The 16922-nt window shown below is 39.2% G+C and overlaps 1 protein-coding gene across 1 annotated transcript in view; it reads left to right on the forward strand.

Moving 5' to 3' along the window:
- Window positions 1-15725, forward strand: part of nck2a (NCK adaptor protein 2a) — a 35538-nt gene extending 19813 nt beyond the window's left edge. The window contains exons 2-4 of the mRNA XM_033986572.2: window positions 6332-6573; window positions 13081-13835; window positions 14193-15725. Coding sequence (XP_033842463.1) covers window positions 6348-6573; window positions 13081-13835; window positions 14193-14387 — 1176 coding nt within the window. The 5' untranslated portion in view covers window positions 6332-6347 and the 3' untranslated portion in view covers window positions 14388-15725. The remainder of the gene's footprint in view (window positions 1-6331; window positions 6574-13080; window positions 13836-14192) is intronic.
- Window positions 15726-16922: the final 1197 nt, after the last annotated feature.

Consider the following 16922-nt stretch of genomic DNA (forward strand, 5'->3'; position numbering starts at 1 on the left):
CGATGAATTTAAAACCCTGTACACTCTATGAAAAAGTAGGCTAGCCATCGCTATCTGTCAGAAGAGAACAACACTGCATAAAGTGTATTTATAAGGGACCACTTCATAGACGGCCTGAATATCTCAGTTGCTTGTTGAACTTTGATATGGGAACTTTTAGTACAAGCTCTCATGATTGTGTTTGTCTAAAAACTGGCTGCACTAGAACTGTAACGGGAAAAGAAATTTTAGGTCATTCTGCTGGAATACATTTCAAGAACATGCTAAACTGGATGGATCGGTGCCACTACTGCACTTTAATAATCTGGTGATATACATTTTTATAATCACACCTGCTCCTGTTTTTAATGTTTGAAATGAACCTGTGCAGTTATTTGTTTTGTTTTTGTTTGTATTGTTCTGTATTTTAACAGGGGGGTCACTGTACTCTCCCTGTATAAAGATAAATGGAATGAAAATGAAATGTACGCAGTAAAGTCCTGGTTTCTTATCTGACCTCTGGAACATATGAATGAGATTGGGGTAACTATAAATGTCTTCCAATATTGATGATGTATATTTAAAAAAAATCCTGCTTCTTTATATCATAATCGTGCTTGTCCAGGAAGTGTATTAAATTGCATTGCTTTTATACAAGGACGGCAGTTTTTTAATTCAGCTTGAATCTTTGAAAGTATACAAGGACGGCAGTAGCTCTTTGGTATCCACTGGTTTGAAGGTTGGTGGTTCGAATCCCGCTCTCGGCATCATTGGTAGAGCAGTCAGATCCACTGACACAGGTTGTGGTGTGATTCCAACTCCCATAGATAAATGTTGTGTTCTTGGGCAAGACACTTAAAGCGCCACTCAACTATTCACACACATATTCATACACCAGTACTCAGACACTGGGACAAGGTGGGTTAAGTGCCTTGAAGGTGGCAAAGCGCTGTATAAAACTGACCATTTACCCTAAACACAGTTACACAAAAGTCATTATTTGTGCTTTACAACACGGAGGGCTGATGTTAAAACCCACCTTTTCTCCCTGGCATTTATTACTAGTTAGACAGGATATCTCTCTGTTTTGTTGTTTTGTTTTCCCTATGTACCTTAGTATTTATGTATACATGTGTTTTTTGTTGACTTAAGTGATGCGCTTTGGTCATGTGCTATCCTGCTTTCAACATAAACATCATTGGTTGAGTGGTCAGATCCACTGACCCACAGTTTGGCGGTGTGATTCCAGCTCCCACAGATGAATGCTGTCGTTGTGTCCTTGGGCAAGAGTCTGTGTACACTGGTGTATGAATGTGCGTGTGAATTGGGTGAGCGGTTCCTTGATGTAAAGCGCTTTGAGCCTTGAAGGTGGAAAAGTGTGACCTTACCTTACCTTGCTTATATAAAATAAATAAACTTGAATTGAATTTAATTAATACCTTTTTTAATGGATGGCATCTTTATGGCCTAGCTTAAGGCACAAAAGTTTAAACAAAGCTATTGTTTAACTGTAGAAGGCTCTATAAAAGCACTATTTGGGATGAAACCTAATTAGTTATTTCATATCCTTTAGTAGAACAAAAGCCTGATCCCTCTCCTTATCTTCTCACAGCTCGGTTTCATGCGTTCCGTTGCCACTTCCTTTATTTATTCCAGTGATCTCATTTCCAGCTGTAGATTTGGCTGTGTGCTAAATATAGACTGGATTGCTCAGATGGTTTTCATACCACGAGATTGTCAGCAGCGGTTTCCAGAACTTGCCAATGAATTAAAATCTCAAATTCCTAAAATCCATTCTCTAATAATTTATATAATTTTATCGTTTGTTGTCAAGTTGAAAAAGGCGTTACGAGACTAGCTCACCTAAGGTCCTGTGAAATAGTGCGTGTAATTGACCACTGTCTGTCTCCAAACAAACAGAACAGGCTTTGGGCGTGTTTGCGCGTGTGTGTGTGTGTGTGTGTGTATGCGCGCGCCTGAGAGAGAGAGAGAGACTGTGAATGCAAAATGAGGGAGTCCATTGATTTTGTGTATCTGTATTTGGCAGCTCTCTAACAATAAAAAAAAAACATCATATCCTGGTCCCAAGGTTGTATTTGAGAGCTATCAGTGTTAAGTTGAAAGTCCTTAATACTCCACCTGTCTTTTGTTACTGATCACAGGCTGTCAGTTGTAACCAATGGGAATTTATTTTTTCACACAGTGTCACACTATTTTATTAGTTTTTTTCACATGTGTTATTGAGCTCAAGCAGCTTTTAACAAAGAAATACCAGAGTTAAAATGATATTAAATTTCCCTTAATCCTCTGCCTTCCAAAGATTAGGTTAGATCCCACAGCAACACAACCAGAAAACTTAGATTTAGCTTAGTTATGCAATTTAGTTGTATGAGGGTATCCTGCCCCCGTTTAGGGATAAGCACTGATGTAAACTGGATAAAAAGGGGATTAATCTGTAATGCGACATGGAACTAAAGAAATCCTAACACAGTGATACTTCAGGGAGTCAAAATCCACCATAGGCTGTGGTTGGTATTTTACAATGTCATACATGCGGTAATAATGTATTATTTATTAACCAGCTTTCTCATTATTTGTTTAGTTACTCATTTGCTCTGCTCACTGTAGGATCTGCCCTCTAGTGGGTAACTGGGGTGGTGTTTTATAAAGAAACCCAAAACTAGGTTAAGCCACCTGCTTCTCTATATGTGCAACAACAGTGGCAAAGAAAACTGGTGTTCTTCTTGAGCTGGATGTCTCGTAGAATGTCAATTGAGCAAAGCATTTTAAGCTTGTAACTTTTCAGTAGTGCTGGACAATTTTGGGGAAAATAACATTCTAATAAGTATTGTGATTTCAGTTAAATGTGCAATTTCAAAGCAGGACTTACAAAACACCTTTTTAAATGCATCGAGGCCAGAGAGCAGACAGTGCTATCTGCCAAACGAATTAAAAAAAACAATGCAGAAAAGAAAATAATTTATGAGCAAAACAGACTTATGTTAAAATTACAAGAAGCAGAAACTGAACATAAACGTTCTCTTACTGCTGAGAGTTGGGAACAGGTGCTGGTTGCTAAAACTGCACTGAATTCACTACTGATTCAAAAAACTGAAAAAGAATTATTTTTGCAAAAGTATAAAAAATATAATAGTAATAAATCTGCAAAGTATTTAGCAAGTTTGATTAACAATAAAAAACAAAATACTATAATAACAAAAGTAAAAGATGCAAGTGGTAAATTAGTTCATACAACAAGGGAAATTGTACAGGCGTTTAGAAAATATTTTATTAATCTGTACAAATCCGAAACTGTAAGTGATGAAAGTGATAAAAATATGGATTTGTTTTTTCAGAAATTAAAACTACCGAAAGTTAATTTGCAGGATAATGAGGGACTCAATGCTGAAATCACAATTGAAGATGTTAAAAAGTCAATCAACTCGTTAAAAGATGGGAAAGCTTGTGGCCCAGACGGTTTTCCTGCAGAGGTGTATAAAACCTTTGTGGACATTTTTGCTCCTCTGTTAACAAGAATGTTTCAGCATGCATATGATGTGAAGAAACTGCCAATTACAATGCAGCAATCCATTATTACATTAATACCTAAAGAAAATAAAGATCTTGAAAATCCTGCATCATACAGGCCATTATCAATTCAGAACACAGATTCAAAAATTCTAGCAAATATTTTAGCAATGCGCCTGAATAAAGTGATGCACAAATTAGTTTCCTGTGATCAAACTGGCTTTATCCAGACACGGCAATCCTGCTCCAATGTACGACGGCTGCTCGGCATTTTACAGTATGTAGCATATAAACAAGAAAAGGCTGCGGTCATTACATTGGACGCAGAGAAAGCCTTTGATCGCGTTGAATGGATGTATTTATTTAGAACACTTAGGGAATTTTCATTTAAGGAAAACTTTATTAATTGGATTAAATTGCTCTATACAAATCCACAGGCTGCTCTTTTAATGAACGGAACAATGTCTGAAACATTCTTGTTGGAAAGAGGCACCAAACAAGGGTGTCCACTTTCTCCTCTTCTGTTTGACTTGATCATTGAGCCACTGGCTGAATGTATAAGAATGAACAAAGAGATCAATGGCATAGAAACAAATAATAGTTCTCATAAGATATCACTCTATGCTGACGATGTTCTTTTATTTTTGAACAACCCTACAGAGTCTATACCTCCACTTATCAGGACTATTGAGGAATTTAGTCAATTCTCAGGTTATAAAATTAATTATGAAAAATCATTAGCCCTTCCAATTGGAGATATAACAGACAGTATAACATGCTTTCATCCTTTTAAGGTAACTACAAATGGGTTTAAATATCTTGGCATATACTTTTCTACAGATTTAAATAAGTTAATTAAAAATAATCTTTTACCTGCAATTGCAAAGATTAAAACTGACCTCCACAGATGGACGCCTCTGTCATTATCTTTGATGGATCGGGTAGCAGTTATAAAAATGAATGTTCTTCCTCGCTTGCTGTATATAATACAAATGCTACCTTCATATATCTCTTCTAAAATCTTCAAACAAATACATAGTGCTATAAGAGCATTTTTGTGGAACAACAAGCGACCTAGAATGGAACTTCAGAAACTTCAGCTGCCCATCCAGAAAGGAGGCCTTGGGATTCCAAATTTCCAATTCTATCACTGGGCATCACAATTAAAATTTGTTTCAGAGTGGGTTAAAAATGGCCTGTTCTGTTTTCCTGATTTAGAAGAAATTGGCTTAGATACTGCACAGCTAGAATATCTCCCCTTTTTATGTTTGGAAAAAGTATATGCTAATATTAAAAACAATTATATTCTTAAAAATATCTGCAAATCTCTTAGTGCTATCCGTAAACACTTTAGTATTGACAAATATTCGTTTTCAGCACCTATTGCTAATAATCCAGATTTTCAACTCACCTGTACTGATTCTGGCTTTAAAGAATGGAGGGAAGTAGGTATTACAAAAATATCAGATCTCTATGTAGATGATTTTATAAAGTCATTTCAACAATTAAAAAATGAATTTAATCTCCCACAAGCTCACTTCTTTCGATATTTGCAAATTAGAAGTTATCTCAATTCTATTACATATTACAAAAATGGTGTAAAAAACAGTATTTTGGATAATATTTTTATAAAAGCTGTTGTGCTTAAAGATAAAATTATAACAAATATATATGACCATATTAATATGAATACAGGTGTAGTTATTAATATTAAGAAAAGTTGGGAATATGATTTTGGTGTTAAATTGGATGATCAACAGTGGATCAAAGTACTAAATGATGCAAAACAAATCACTAAATCAAATAAATCTCATGAAGTACAGTATAAAATTATTAATAAAATGCATGTGACCCCTGTAACTCGGAGTAAATATGAAACTTGCACAACACTTTGTTTTAAATGCAAAAAGGAAGCAGGAACCTATTTTCATTTAATGTGGTCATGTCCAATTATTCTTTCATTTTGGTCTTCAGTTCTTCAGGAAACTGAAAAATATCTTGGAGTAAAATTACCTGAAGACCCTAAGGCTTGTATATTGGGTATAAACAACTATACTCGAGAAACAAAAATGCTTAATGTTATTATGTACGCTGCACGCCTTTCTATACTCCAGGTATGGATCCAGGACCAATCTCCCTCCCTCACCCTCTGGCGTGAAAAACTTCTATCAATTTTGCCTTATGAAAGGCTTTACAATGTCCTTGAAGGAAAGCTAGACTCTTTTGTTAAGGACTGGTCGCCCCTGCGTGAGTTTTTAGGCCCAGAATGGCAGGCAATAACACATATAGGTATGGACTAAAAAAGTTAAATGGGTAATAGATTCCCTGTGTTTTGTTTTTTTTTGTTTTTTTTTTTTTGTGAAGTGAATCTGAAGTAGACCAGATTATTGATATTTTATGTTATAAAGGCTCCTTTTGGTATGATATTGTCCCCCTTGTGTGTGCTTATTTGGTGTTGGTGTGTTGTTGTTTTTTTGTTTTTTTTTGTTTTTTTTTGTGTGTTTTTTTTATATTTGTGTTATCAGTAGATATGTATTCAGTTTGTTATTGTGAAATATCATGTAAATAAATAGTTTAAAAAAAAAAAAAAAAAAAAAACAATGCATTTTAGAAAACGTTTTATAGAGGTCTAAACAAAAGGGTTTTTAAATGAGAAGGCACAATATCTGGTATTCTGTTATTGATTTGATGTTTACAGCTGTTAAAATGTCAAAAATCAATAACACCACAACTGATTAACTAGAAAACATGAAAAACTGATTGCTGTTTTCTCTAGCTTAAAATGGCTATGTCTTTTATTTAATACTTGTCTCTTCTTCCGTAGGGGGACTCCATGAAAGATGACAGAGGAGGTAATTGTTGTAGCCAAGTGGGACTACACGGCCCAACAGGACCAGGAACTTGACATCCGGAAAAACGAGCGGCTCTACCTCCTCGACGACTCCAAGACCTGGTGGAGAGTCCGGAATGCAGCCAACCAGACGGGCTATGTCCCCTCCAACTACGTGGAGCGCAAGAACAGCCTGAAGAAGGGGTCGCTGGTCAAGAACATCAAGGACACGTTTGGTAAGAGGCGTCTCAACATGGGGGTCAAGGCCCGCTCTGTCACAAGCTGTCACTGTCCCACAAGTGTGTTGGTGAAAGTGGAAAATTCCCTCCCCCCACTTCCTGTTCCATGCCCCCTGCTCCCTATACTCATAAACAGTGGCCCCAAAGAGCACATCTGAGTGACTTGGCCTCCATTTTCCCACCACACTTTTAGTCGTAAGTACTTTTACACTCACTGTCATTGTGTCCACTGGGATTGTTTACAATATCCAGCGTGAGCTTCCTGTCATCAATGTCATTCACCTGTGACATCGGCTTTGAGAAATGGATGTACGCATCATTCACACTAGTGTAGCTGGACTTAGAGATGCTTCCATTGATTTGGTGGCTTGTATGAACGTGAATCAAATGGAAAATAGAAACAGTGACCATTTCAGTGTTCTTCATATCGGTAGGTAGTAGACCGGAATACATGGCTTCAACAAAATGGCCGACGCAAACTTGTTTCAGCCCTGTAAATGATCAGATTGGTTATAACGGAATACAAAAAAAATGCGATAATGATGTACAAATGAGGGCAAAGGTCACAAAGGCGACTCTCTGAAATGAGATGTGGCTGGTTATGGAATAAGAGGTAGATTGGGGTCAGCAGTTCAAAAGATGCATCTAAGCTGACTGAGCACTTACCCATCAACTAGATCACCTTCCATCCCTAGGTCAAGGTTCTACTTCTTTTATTAGTGCTGGGGGAAGTATTTATAATAGCCTGTCCAAATGCCTAGAGACGTGTTTAGGTATTCAAATCATGCAGTTTATCTTTTACTTTCTGTATTATTTGGCATTGTGATTTAGGTATGGAACAATATTGAAAAATAATTGTGATGAACGATTATGTCACAATAATTATTAAAGTTGCGGATGGTTCAAAAATATTATAGATAGGAATAGTTATAATTTTAATATTATGAATATATATTTTAAACTGTTATGGTAAATGGTCATTTCTATATAGCGCCTTTCCACCTTCAAGGCACGCAAAGATCTTTACATCAGGGAACCACTCACCCATTCACAAACGCATTCATACACCAGTGCGCACAGACACTGGGAGCGAGGTGGGGTGTCTTGCCCAATGATACAATGACAGCGTTCATCTGTGGCAGCTGGAATCACACCGTCAGTCTGTAGGTCAGTGGATCTGACCGCTCTAATGTCAATGTTTGTCAAGAGCGGGATTCGAACCGCCAACCTTCGGACCAGTCGACAAACGCCACATACTGAGCTGCTGTCGTCCTGTCTTAAGTGAAAACAACAATGAGCTAGAACAGAACAGTATGGATACGTAGCTTTTTTTCTGCACATTCTGATCACATAGAGGCCATTATCTTTGTCGGCAATTATTATGATTATAAATATAAGTATGAAATGTCCCACAAACAATTATTCTCTATCCCTTTTAACACGATAAATTATATTATTGTGTATTGTCCCTTTCCTAGTGTGATTTCCTCCCTTACATCTGCTGTCATGATTTGAGTCAAGTGATGCAATAGCAAAATGGCCTGCGATGTGAAAAGGCTGCTTCTTATGCAGTGTGCCCTCTTCACTTTGAGATGCACAAATGTGATCTGACTATTGCCTCCAGTGTGAACACATCCATGGTGTAAAGTGCTGACAGCCCTGGGTCTGTGCAGAGCGCTCCAGCATTATCTGTGCTGCTGTTGTCCATACGAGGCGGGCACAAAATATTGCTAAAATATAAATATCAAAGTATTGGCTAATGCAAAAAGCCATATTGGAACAAAATGGAACAACACAAAACGGTTTTACATCTTTGAAAGTAAAATGTAAAATTATTGTTGTTTTCTTGTTAATAGTGTGACTTTCAGTTTAAGGCATGTGCATATATTTTGATTTAATTTAACTTATTGTGTCGAAAATGAAATCAGATTATAATTGTCTAAATTCAAAAGTTATCGAATATTGCATTTTTTTTTTATTATATCACGCAGGCGTTGTCCTCACACTGTCCCATGTGTTTCCATTAGCTCCTCACTGTAGTCCACCTCTTTAACATGGGGTTGGATTGATTAGTGAGGAATCAGCTGCGTAATGGTAACACTGGCATAATGGATTCACCGCCTCTGCCCATCTATATTACCTATTGACTGTAACATTATGGCCTCGTTCCATTTCACTCTAAGTAGTGTGCTTCCAGGGCTGGCTGCTTCAGTGTTAAAAGCCTTGAGTAAATCTAATCGGCAGGAAAAGTCTGGTGATGAGGCGATGAGCCATCGTCGAGGTCATAAATAAAGCAGGCAGCTTCTTGCATAAGCGAACAGCCCAAATATAATCGCCCTCTGTCATTATTACTTCCTCTCCATTTATAGAACACAATATTTGACTAAGCCAGGTCTGCGATTTGGCTGCACGCTGTGATCACTCTCATCCCGCTCCTATTTAATTTTCATAAACTTGTATCATACACGTTCAGCCAGGCAGAATTGAATTATAAAAGGCCACCCGTCGTTTCATGCTCCATGTCTCTTTTAAACTGTAATTGCAGATAGACCAGTGATTGCTCAACCCCATTTATAAATTTGTGTATTCAAATATCGAGTTATTGTTTGGACCAAGGGATGGGTGGTATGGCAAACGATTTATATGTACATCATGTATCTCTATGTGAAATTCACCTGTAAGAGCTTCACAGATGTTGGCCAACTGGAGAAGTGGCAGGAAAAAAGTGTAAGTTTGAGCCGTAGCCTGTAAAAAGAATTGGACCAAGTGATTGTGACGTCACCCATAGCGTCGGGCTTCAGTCAAATAGTATCATAGCAACCAAAGAGCCAATCGGGATCAAGGCTATTGAATGTAATGCCCCTTCCCAGCAGCACTGCTGGTTTAGCAGGGAGCGGGCACTTAGCAACGCTGTCAATCAAACCTGTTGCTAAGCAGGAGCAACTTTGGGGAAAGAAAGCACCAGATTTGTTTGTTATTAATGTTCATATATTGATTTATGGACAAAATGGCAAAATAAAAATACCAGGATCATGTAGAGCGGGTTAATACAAACATTTTAAGACAGCAGTGGTTTCAGAGAGGAGGGCGACAATTTCTCAATAGAAAGTGAATTGGAGTTAAAGGAGCCGGAAGCGCACTCATGGTCACTTCCTGTTTGGAACGAGGCAGCGAGCACGTTAGCTATGTCCATTTATATATGCAGTCTATGGTTTGAGCACCGAGCTCGATGAAATAATTTATTGTCTGATCACGATTAGATTTTTAGCACCATATCGCTCAGCTGTGTATTTGGCATTTGGTAAAACAATCAAGCATATTCAATTCAAGCAAAGTATTAGTACTAGCTGTTTTATTTTAAATAGATGTTCTAGTGGCGTTATGGTTTTTATTGTTTTGATTACATGTCTATCTTTAGATTACTTTATGTAATGGTCGGCTCCATATGGTTTGGAGTTCAGGATGAAAGCTGCTGAGTAAGAGCTTAAAAGGAGTGCCAAAATCCTCTCATACTAACACCCTGTGCACCTCATACCAGGAAAACGTATTCACAGAATTTTACTGCGGTTTGGATAAAGTCACAAAAATCCTTATTAGACTTGGGTCACTTGGATCCAAATTCTTTCATTTTTTCCCCCTGAACTGTACAGACATTTGTATTATGCTACAAATAAAGCACTAGTAGTTCATATTAGTACTTTCACATTAGTTTGAGAGGAACACAGCAGGATTTGCCACACGTGCAACTGTAACTCTGCAAAATTATTATCTTTTGAGTATGATCGGAGCATAATTGGTACAAAAAAATTGTCAAATACTATATCTCTTATTCGATAATGTGTAGCATTTCGTGCTCTGTTTGCCTGATCTCTAGGACGTACTACCATACATATTCTGAATACATTTTTTATTTTTTTTACTCTTTCATTTGGTGGTATTCAGAATGCAGTTACTTTCCTTAAATCAGAGGTGTACATTGTCGTATTTGATCACATAATTTAGGCTTCAAACTGCAGTGTTGAGGAAAGAAAAATAGAAAACACCGGTCTTGTGGTGAGAAGTGCTGGAAGAAGTACCCAATTTTGTTAAGTATATGCACAGATACCAGAGCAAAAACATACTCATGTAACAGTAAAAGTATCACATGAAACAAGTATTAGTAAAAGTATTAGAGTGCCTGTACTAAAATGTACTTAGAGTTCAAAGTAAAAGTATTTCGCACAGATTTTGTGATATAATGAAGCTTCAAATGTGGTGATTTTGATAAAGATTTGTGCTGAATTTTAACAATGAATCACACATGAAGCTCTTTTTAATACTGTGTTGTTTTTACACTATAATTTAAATACAACTCTGTGTAAAAGTATTTCAGGTGTTCAGAGTTCAGTACTTTGATTAGACATTTAATGCAGGTGTTCAGTATTCAGTAGTATCTAAACACATTTTCAAAGAATTCTTCCCATCACTGTTTATGATTGATGTGTAGAAAACTTTTGGCGTAAGAGGACTGAGTTTAGGCCTGTCAGAGCTGAGGAGGACAGTGGAGGTAACTTGCTCATGTGAGGCAGCAGGGCCTTATTTTTCTTACTATGACTAACATGTTGCACCATATGTGGGCCGAACTGTAGAGTGAAGTAATATGCTACAACATGGAGTCACGGGCACTTTCATCAGCTCAGCCTGCGTCCTAGGGGCTCTGCTTCACTGGATAAAGAGCCGCTGAGGGAGTGCGTGTGTAGGAGGAGAGGTACTGTTCTCGCCCGGTGCCTTGAAGTGGAAATGAGTCGAAGGTGTGTTTGTGCATCAGTCGTGCTTAAGGGAAAGTCAATACATCTCCACACAGTCTTTGAGATATTTATTTCTCAGTTGGGACTACCTTTTGGCACAAGAGCCAACCTGTCTTTAGCTTGGACACCCCAGCACCTTGCCATTAGATGCGCCTCTATAGACATGATATACTTGTTATTCCCATCCCATCCTTCCTTTGTCAGCAGTGTCCTGTGATGTGCAGTGCAAGAGAAACAGTTGCCAAGGGAGCCCTGTCTATTTCACAGCTCTTCCTCTCACTGCTGCCAACCAGTTTCATGGTACTCCGGCTGAACCCTGCTATTGTACCAAACAATGTAAATGTTCTGTTGAGCTGTGGCATTTCTGTGGCATTTCAGCAGGATCCCCGACACCAACTGGCTGATTAGCTGTCAACAAAGACCTACTCGGAGATCTTCACTACATTTATAGACACGACGCACGTGGCATATGCTGTGCCAGTGGTCCCAGTTGAGGTTCAAAGCACGGGCAACCCAATTATGACTTTGGCACAAATCTGTTGTTACTGGGGCGGACTAAAACTTGGGGCTGTGACGATGTAATTGAATTGTGGGAATACGATTGTGTGAATAACCCGGACATGAGTTGGAGGCGTTCGTCCTGGTAATCTTTCATTATTAAATGTATGACTCTACTTGTCATGGCCCTGTCTACTCCAACTGTACTCAGATTTCCCTGTGTGATGTGATGCTGTGGACAGGGTTCATAGTGGCGACAGTAGCTCAGTTGGTAGTGTTTATCCACTGATCCAAAGGTTGCCGGTTCGAAGTGGTGTAAACATCCGTGGTTGAGAGGTTGAGTCAGGTCCACTGGCCCACAGGTTGGTGGTGCAAATCCAGTTCCCACTAATGAAAGTTGTTGTTGTTGTGTCCTTTGGCAAGACACTTAACCCCGCTCGTAACCCAGTGTCTGTGTACACTGGTGTATGAATGTGTGTGTGAACGGCTGAGTGGTTCCTTGATGTAAAGTGCTTTGAGTGCCTTGAAGGTGAAAAAGCTCTGTATAAAAATGTGACCATGTACCATTTACCACAGAAAGTATATTGCACGCCACCGCTGGTTCTGTGGTTTGAGTATCATAATTGGCACATAGGTCTATTCTGGTGGCACTCAGTCCTGTGCAGTTCAAAGGCTCATCTAGTTGATTTTTGTCGATAGCTAAATCTTACATTTCTTGGTTATGCTGCTCATTTTGGTGAATCATATACTATGCATTACAATGATTTTCTGGGATTGTATGTGATGTGAAAGGAACAATGATACAATTGACCAGGCGTCATCAGGCCTCCCTCTGTGTTATTGCAAGGAGCGTTTCTTGTTTTCTTGCTTTGAGGGCTTGAAAGTGCAGTTTTTGGCCTTAATTAGTTTTTGTGCTGACCTGGCCGCTCTGTTCTCCCAAAGGATTCTCCTCTTTTCTTGTGTTATTTTTACACAACTCAGGACTCATCTTGTCCTTACTTTCCTCTTGTTAAAATTTTCTATATTGCTTTGTTAGTTTTTAAATTGCGCCATTACAAACAATTGTTAATTGTTTTAACAATTCAAAACCAATTACTCTTAAAGATACTTTTCCATTATGATTCAGTCTAGCACAGGTGGATTATATGTTTTGCATCTCATTTAACAGTCAAATAACCAACAATCAACAATGTCTTAAAGCCTTTGTTTTGTTCTGTAGGTTTGGGGAAAACAAAAAGGAAGACCAGCGCTAGAGACACTTCCCCAACACCGAGCTCTGATACAGAATATCCCTCAAATGGCAGTGGAGGAGGAGGTGGAGCCGCAGAGAGGATCTATGATCTCAACATCCCTGCTATAGTCAAGTTTGCCTACACCGCAGAGCGTGATGATGAGCTGACCCTGGTCAAGGGCTCCCGTGTGGTGGTGATGGAGAAGTGCAGTGATGGCTGGTGGAGGGGCAGCCAGGGTGGCCGTGTGGGCTGGTTTCCCTCCAACTATGTTCAAGAAGAATCAGGGGGAGCTGAGGATGGAGGCGAGGGGGACACCTCTCGGGGCTACGTCAGCTCTCAAGGGACGTTACTGGCCAACGGGCGAGCAGGAGGCCGTGTCCTGCACCTAGTCCAAACACTTTACCCCTTCAGCTCAGTGACGGAAGAGGAGCTGAACTTTGAGAAAGGAGAGGTGATGGAGGTGGTGGAGAAGCCTGAGAATGACCCTGAGTGGTGGAGGTGTAAGAACTCGCGGGGGCTGGTGGGGCTGGTGCCTAAGAACTATGTGATGGTGCTGGAGGAGCGACCAGCACTCTCCTCCTCCACCTCGGGCTCCCCCAACCGCCACATAGCCCCGGCACGTGCCGGGAAGTTTGCTGGGAGGGACTGGTACTATGGGGCTGTCACCAGGCACCAGGCGGAGTGCATCCTCAACGAGAGGGGGGAGGAGGGCGACTTCCTCATACGGGACAGTGAGTCATCGGTGAGTCAGACTCTGGACCTCTACACTTTAAGATTTGACATTCAATAAACGTAAACACTTTTCAATGAATAACGTAGTTTTTGATAGAAATCGACAATAAAAAACAGAAGTCCACTTTTAACAGGCAAAGTTTGCTTTTACACGCTTATTATGTGCTATATACATTATCATGTCTCATATACTACAACGCATCAGAAACTTTGCCTGTTTAGCATTATTTAGCATAGACATGAAATTACTAAAGCAATGTCATATCTTTAGTGCATCAAGATAAATAATTGAGGGCTTAGTACACACTGCCCTCTGCTGGTGGAATTGCATGCCTCTCTAACCTATTGTCTTGTGCATCTCTTACAGCCTAGTGATTTCTCCATCTCCCTGAAGTCAGCTGGCAAGAATAAGCACTTCAAAGTGCAGCAGTCTGAAGGGGTGTATTGTATTGGCCAGCGCAGGTTCAACTCTATGGACGAACTTGTAGAGCATTACAAGAAAGCCCCCATTTTCACCAGTGAACATGGGGAGAAGCTGTACCTGGTGAAAGCGCTGCTGTGATAAACCCCTCCTTTGTCTACACTGGATCTGACACAATTCTTAAGTCACTCCCGTCTTAACAAGCCTTAGCCTCGGACCCTGCGTCAATGAAGGGGAGCGTCTCCTCGCCAAGGTTTTGTTTTTCACACGCAAATTGTATCTAGTGCCCTCCAGTGGAGACTCACAGAATTTTTGCTTGGCCCATAAAGCCCCTGGAAATCAACCACTGTGTGAACTTGCAGCCACATCCCTGCACTAATTTGCCTCTTTTGTTTTGGGGCGGTGAATAGATCCACTACAATAGATGTCTCCAGGGCCTTTTGGGGGGTGGAGCTTTCATGATGTCATACATAATGTCCATTTATGACAGCGCACATTTAAGTTACACCATTGCTCTTAATCCACACAGCAGGACAGGGACAGTTTAAGAGGACATATACCCTCTTGTGGACCTTACTCTGATGTCTCTTGCCCTGTTTCAGCCATGTTTTACTTTCTTTTGTTTTTAAAAGACACTAAAATACCCTTTTCTGAACTGTAGATTTTTGAGATCTCTATAGAGTGAATAATCACAAATGATTTCACAAAGTGACCAGTTACTCTTGCCTTTACCTTTTTTTTTTCCATTGATCCTCTACATGAGATCTCTACTTTTATGCCATCAAAGCCGTCTTGTCTACCTGTTCACAATCTAGTATTGTGAGTTTCCCTGTTCTATTTGGAGAACTGTTGCAATAGAGGAGATATTAGTAGAGTTTGAATGTTTCAGTGTAACCAAATGTGCCACCCTCTACCCATACTACTGGATTCAGGTCTGCACTGCACCCACTAAACTTTCATTCATTTATTTTCATGCTCTTTACAATGGATCACAATCTGTACGTCCCAGTATATGTGTGTGAACACACCAGGACTGAAGAATAATTAAAACACACGTACATTATAGTCCCTACAAATACAGGACATGATGATTCAGACACTAAAATAGAACGTTAAAAATGAAATATTTCCTCTATTTTTCGTTGCCCAAACAAAAATCTGGATGCTGAACAATTATTTATTATGGCAAGCTGGCTTTCACTGTTAATAACCAAATACACTGTCACATGGATTGTAGTAATAAAAAACCTACCAAACATCCGATTCTGTTAGTACATGTGTTTACCAATGGAAGTGTTGATGGTGGTCTCAGCTTTTATGTATCTGAATGTTATTGAGCATTGTTATTTAATTCTTGTCTCCACTGTATGTATATAATCAAAGGTGCATATATGAGATGATGAGATCCAACAATGGTACTGTATCACCGACAATGATGAGAATTTAAATACATTTGTTCAATAAAATTTTGGAAGAATACCAAGACTGAGTTGTGTGCTTATTATCACTGAGCTGGTGGAGGGTCAGAGGCAGTTTATCACTACGCCAAACGTTGATGTGTTGTTGTTTTTTTTCTTTTTGTTAAATTTAGCTTGACAATTTTATCTAGCAGTCACTTTTTCCAGGATTTTACAATAATTTAGACTGTGATTGTATCTGGAGTGGCCACCTACACTACGCATGTGAGACATTATTATCACACAGGAAGGTTTAAATTATTTCAAAGTGCCTTAGAAGATATTTTCAATTGCTCTGATTACTTCTCTCTACAATGGATATTATTTTTTCCAGAAACTATTTTTTGTTGGGCTAGCAATTCTGCTGCCCACCAGGGGGCAGTGTGTTGCTATGGCTTTGTTCACCAGGTGAAAGTAAAAAAGTGACCCCAGGTATGAAAATGATCAAATATATTTGCTGAGGCATTCATTTAAATCATGGAGGCTACATGCTGACTGGGATAAAAATGTGCACATAAATGGGCCTAAGGTTATACCTGTGGGCCTGTGTGTTTGTTTTACTTCAAATTAAAGAAAGAAAAAAATAATCATGTAAAAGCTTAGTCAAATGTAGGCTGCTGAAAGTTGTCAAGGTCACCACAAACTTTTCTCAGGGTCTACTATTATGAAATGTCTTCTCAAAACAGAAAACAACCCTCCCAAACAACTGTCCGACCTTATCAAAGGCAAACTCCACATTTCTCCACTGACCTGAAACCAGCCGCTGAGGAACACGGGAGATTGATGTTTACAGAGAAATGTCTGGACTGAAAGTAAATAAGTAGGCCTACCAGCCTTTGTATGAAATCTATAGCCCTACCAGCCTGTGTGTGAAAGCTATAGGCCTAGGTGTGTGTTAGAGCCAATGACTTACTCAAATGTTTTTAAATGACTTGAGGTCTGTATGTTGGCGCAGATGGCTCACATTTTACATTGCACCAAGGATGGATGTAATTTCTTGGAGTTGGATACTACTTTTAGTTGGAGAATATGCTAAATATGTCGCCATCTGGCTCAAAGAGGCTACAGCTGTAGTAAATAAGAAGTGCTTCATAAAAACAGCCTAAGGGGAGTTTGAGATATACTGCAAATGACTGACATGACCAAAGCTGACAACCACTGAAATCACTTAGATTTCCTGTCATTAACTACTCTGTAAACTTTTTACAACAGCTGAGCC

The sequence above is a fragment of the Periophthalmus magnuspinnatus genome, chromosome 21, assembly GCF_009829125.3.
Source record: "Periophthalmus magnuspinnatus isolate fPerMag1 chromosome 21, fPerMag1.2.pri, whole genome shotgun sequence".
Lineage (NCBI taxonomy): Eukaryota > Metazoa > Chordata > Actinopteri > Gobiiformes > Gobiidae > Periophthalmus > Periophthalmus magnuspinnatus.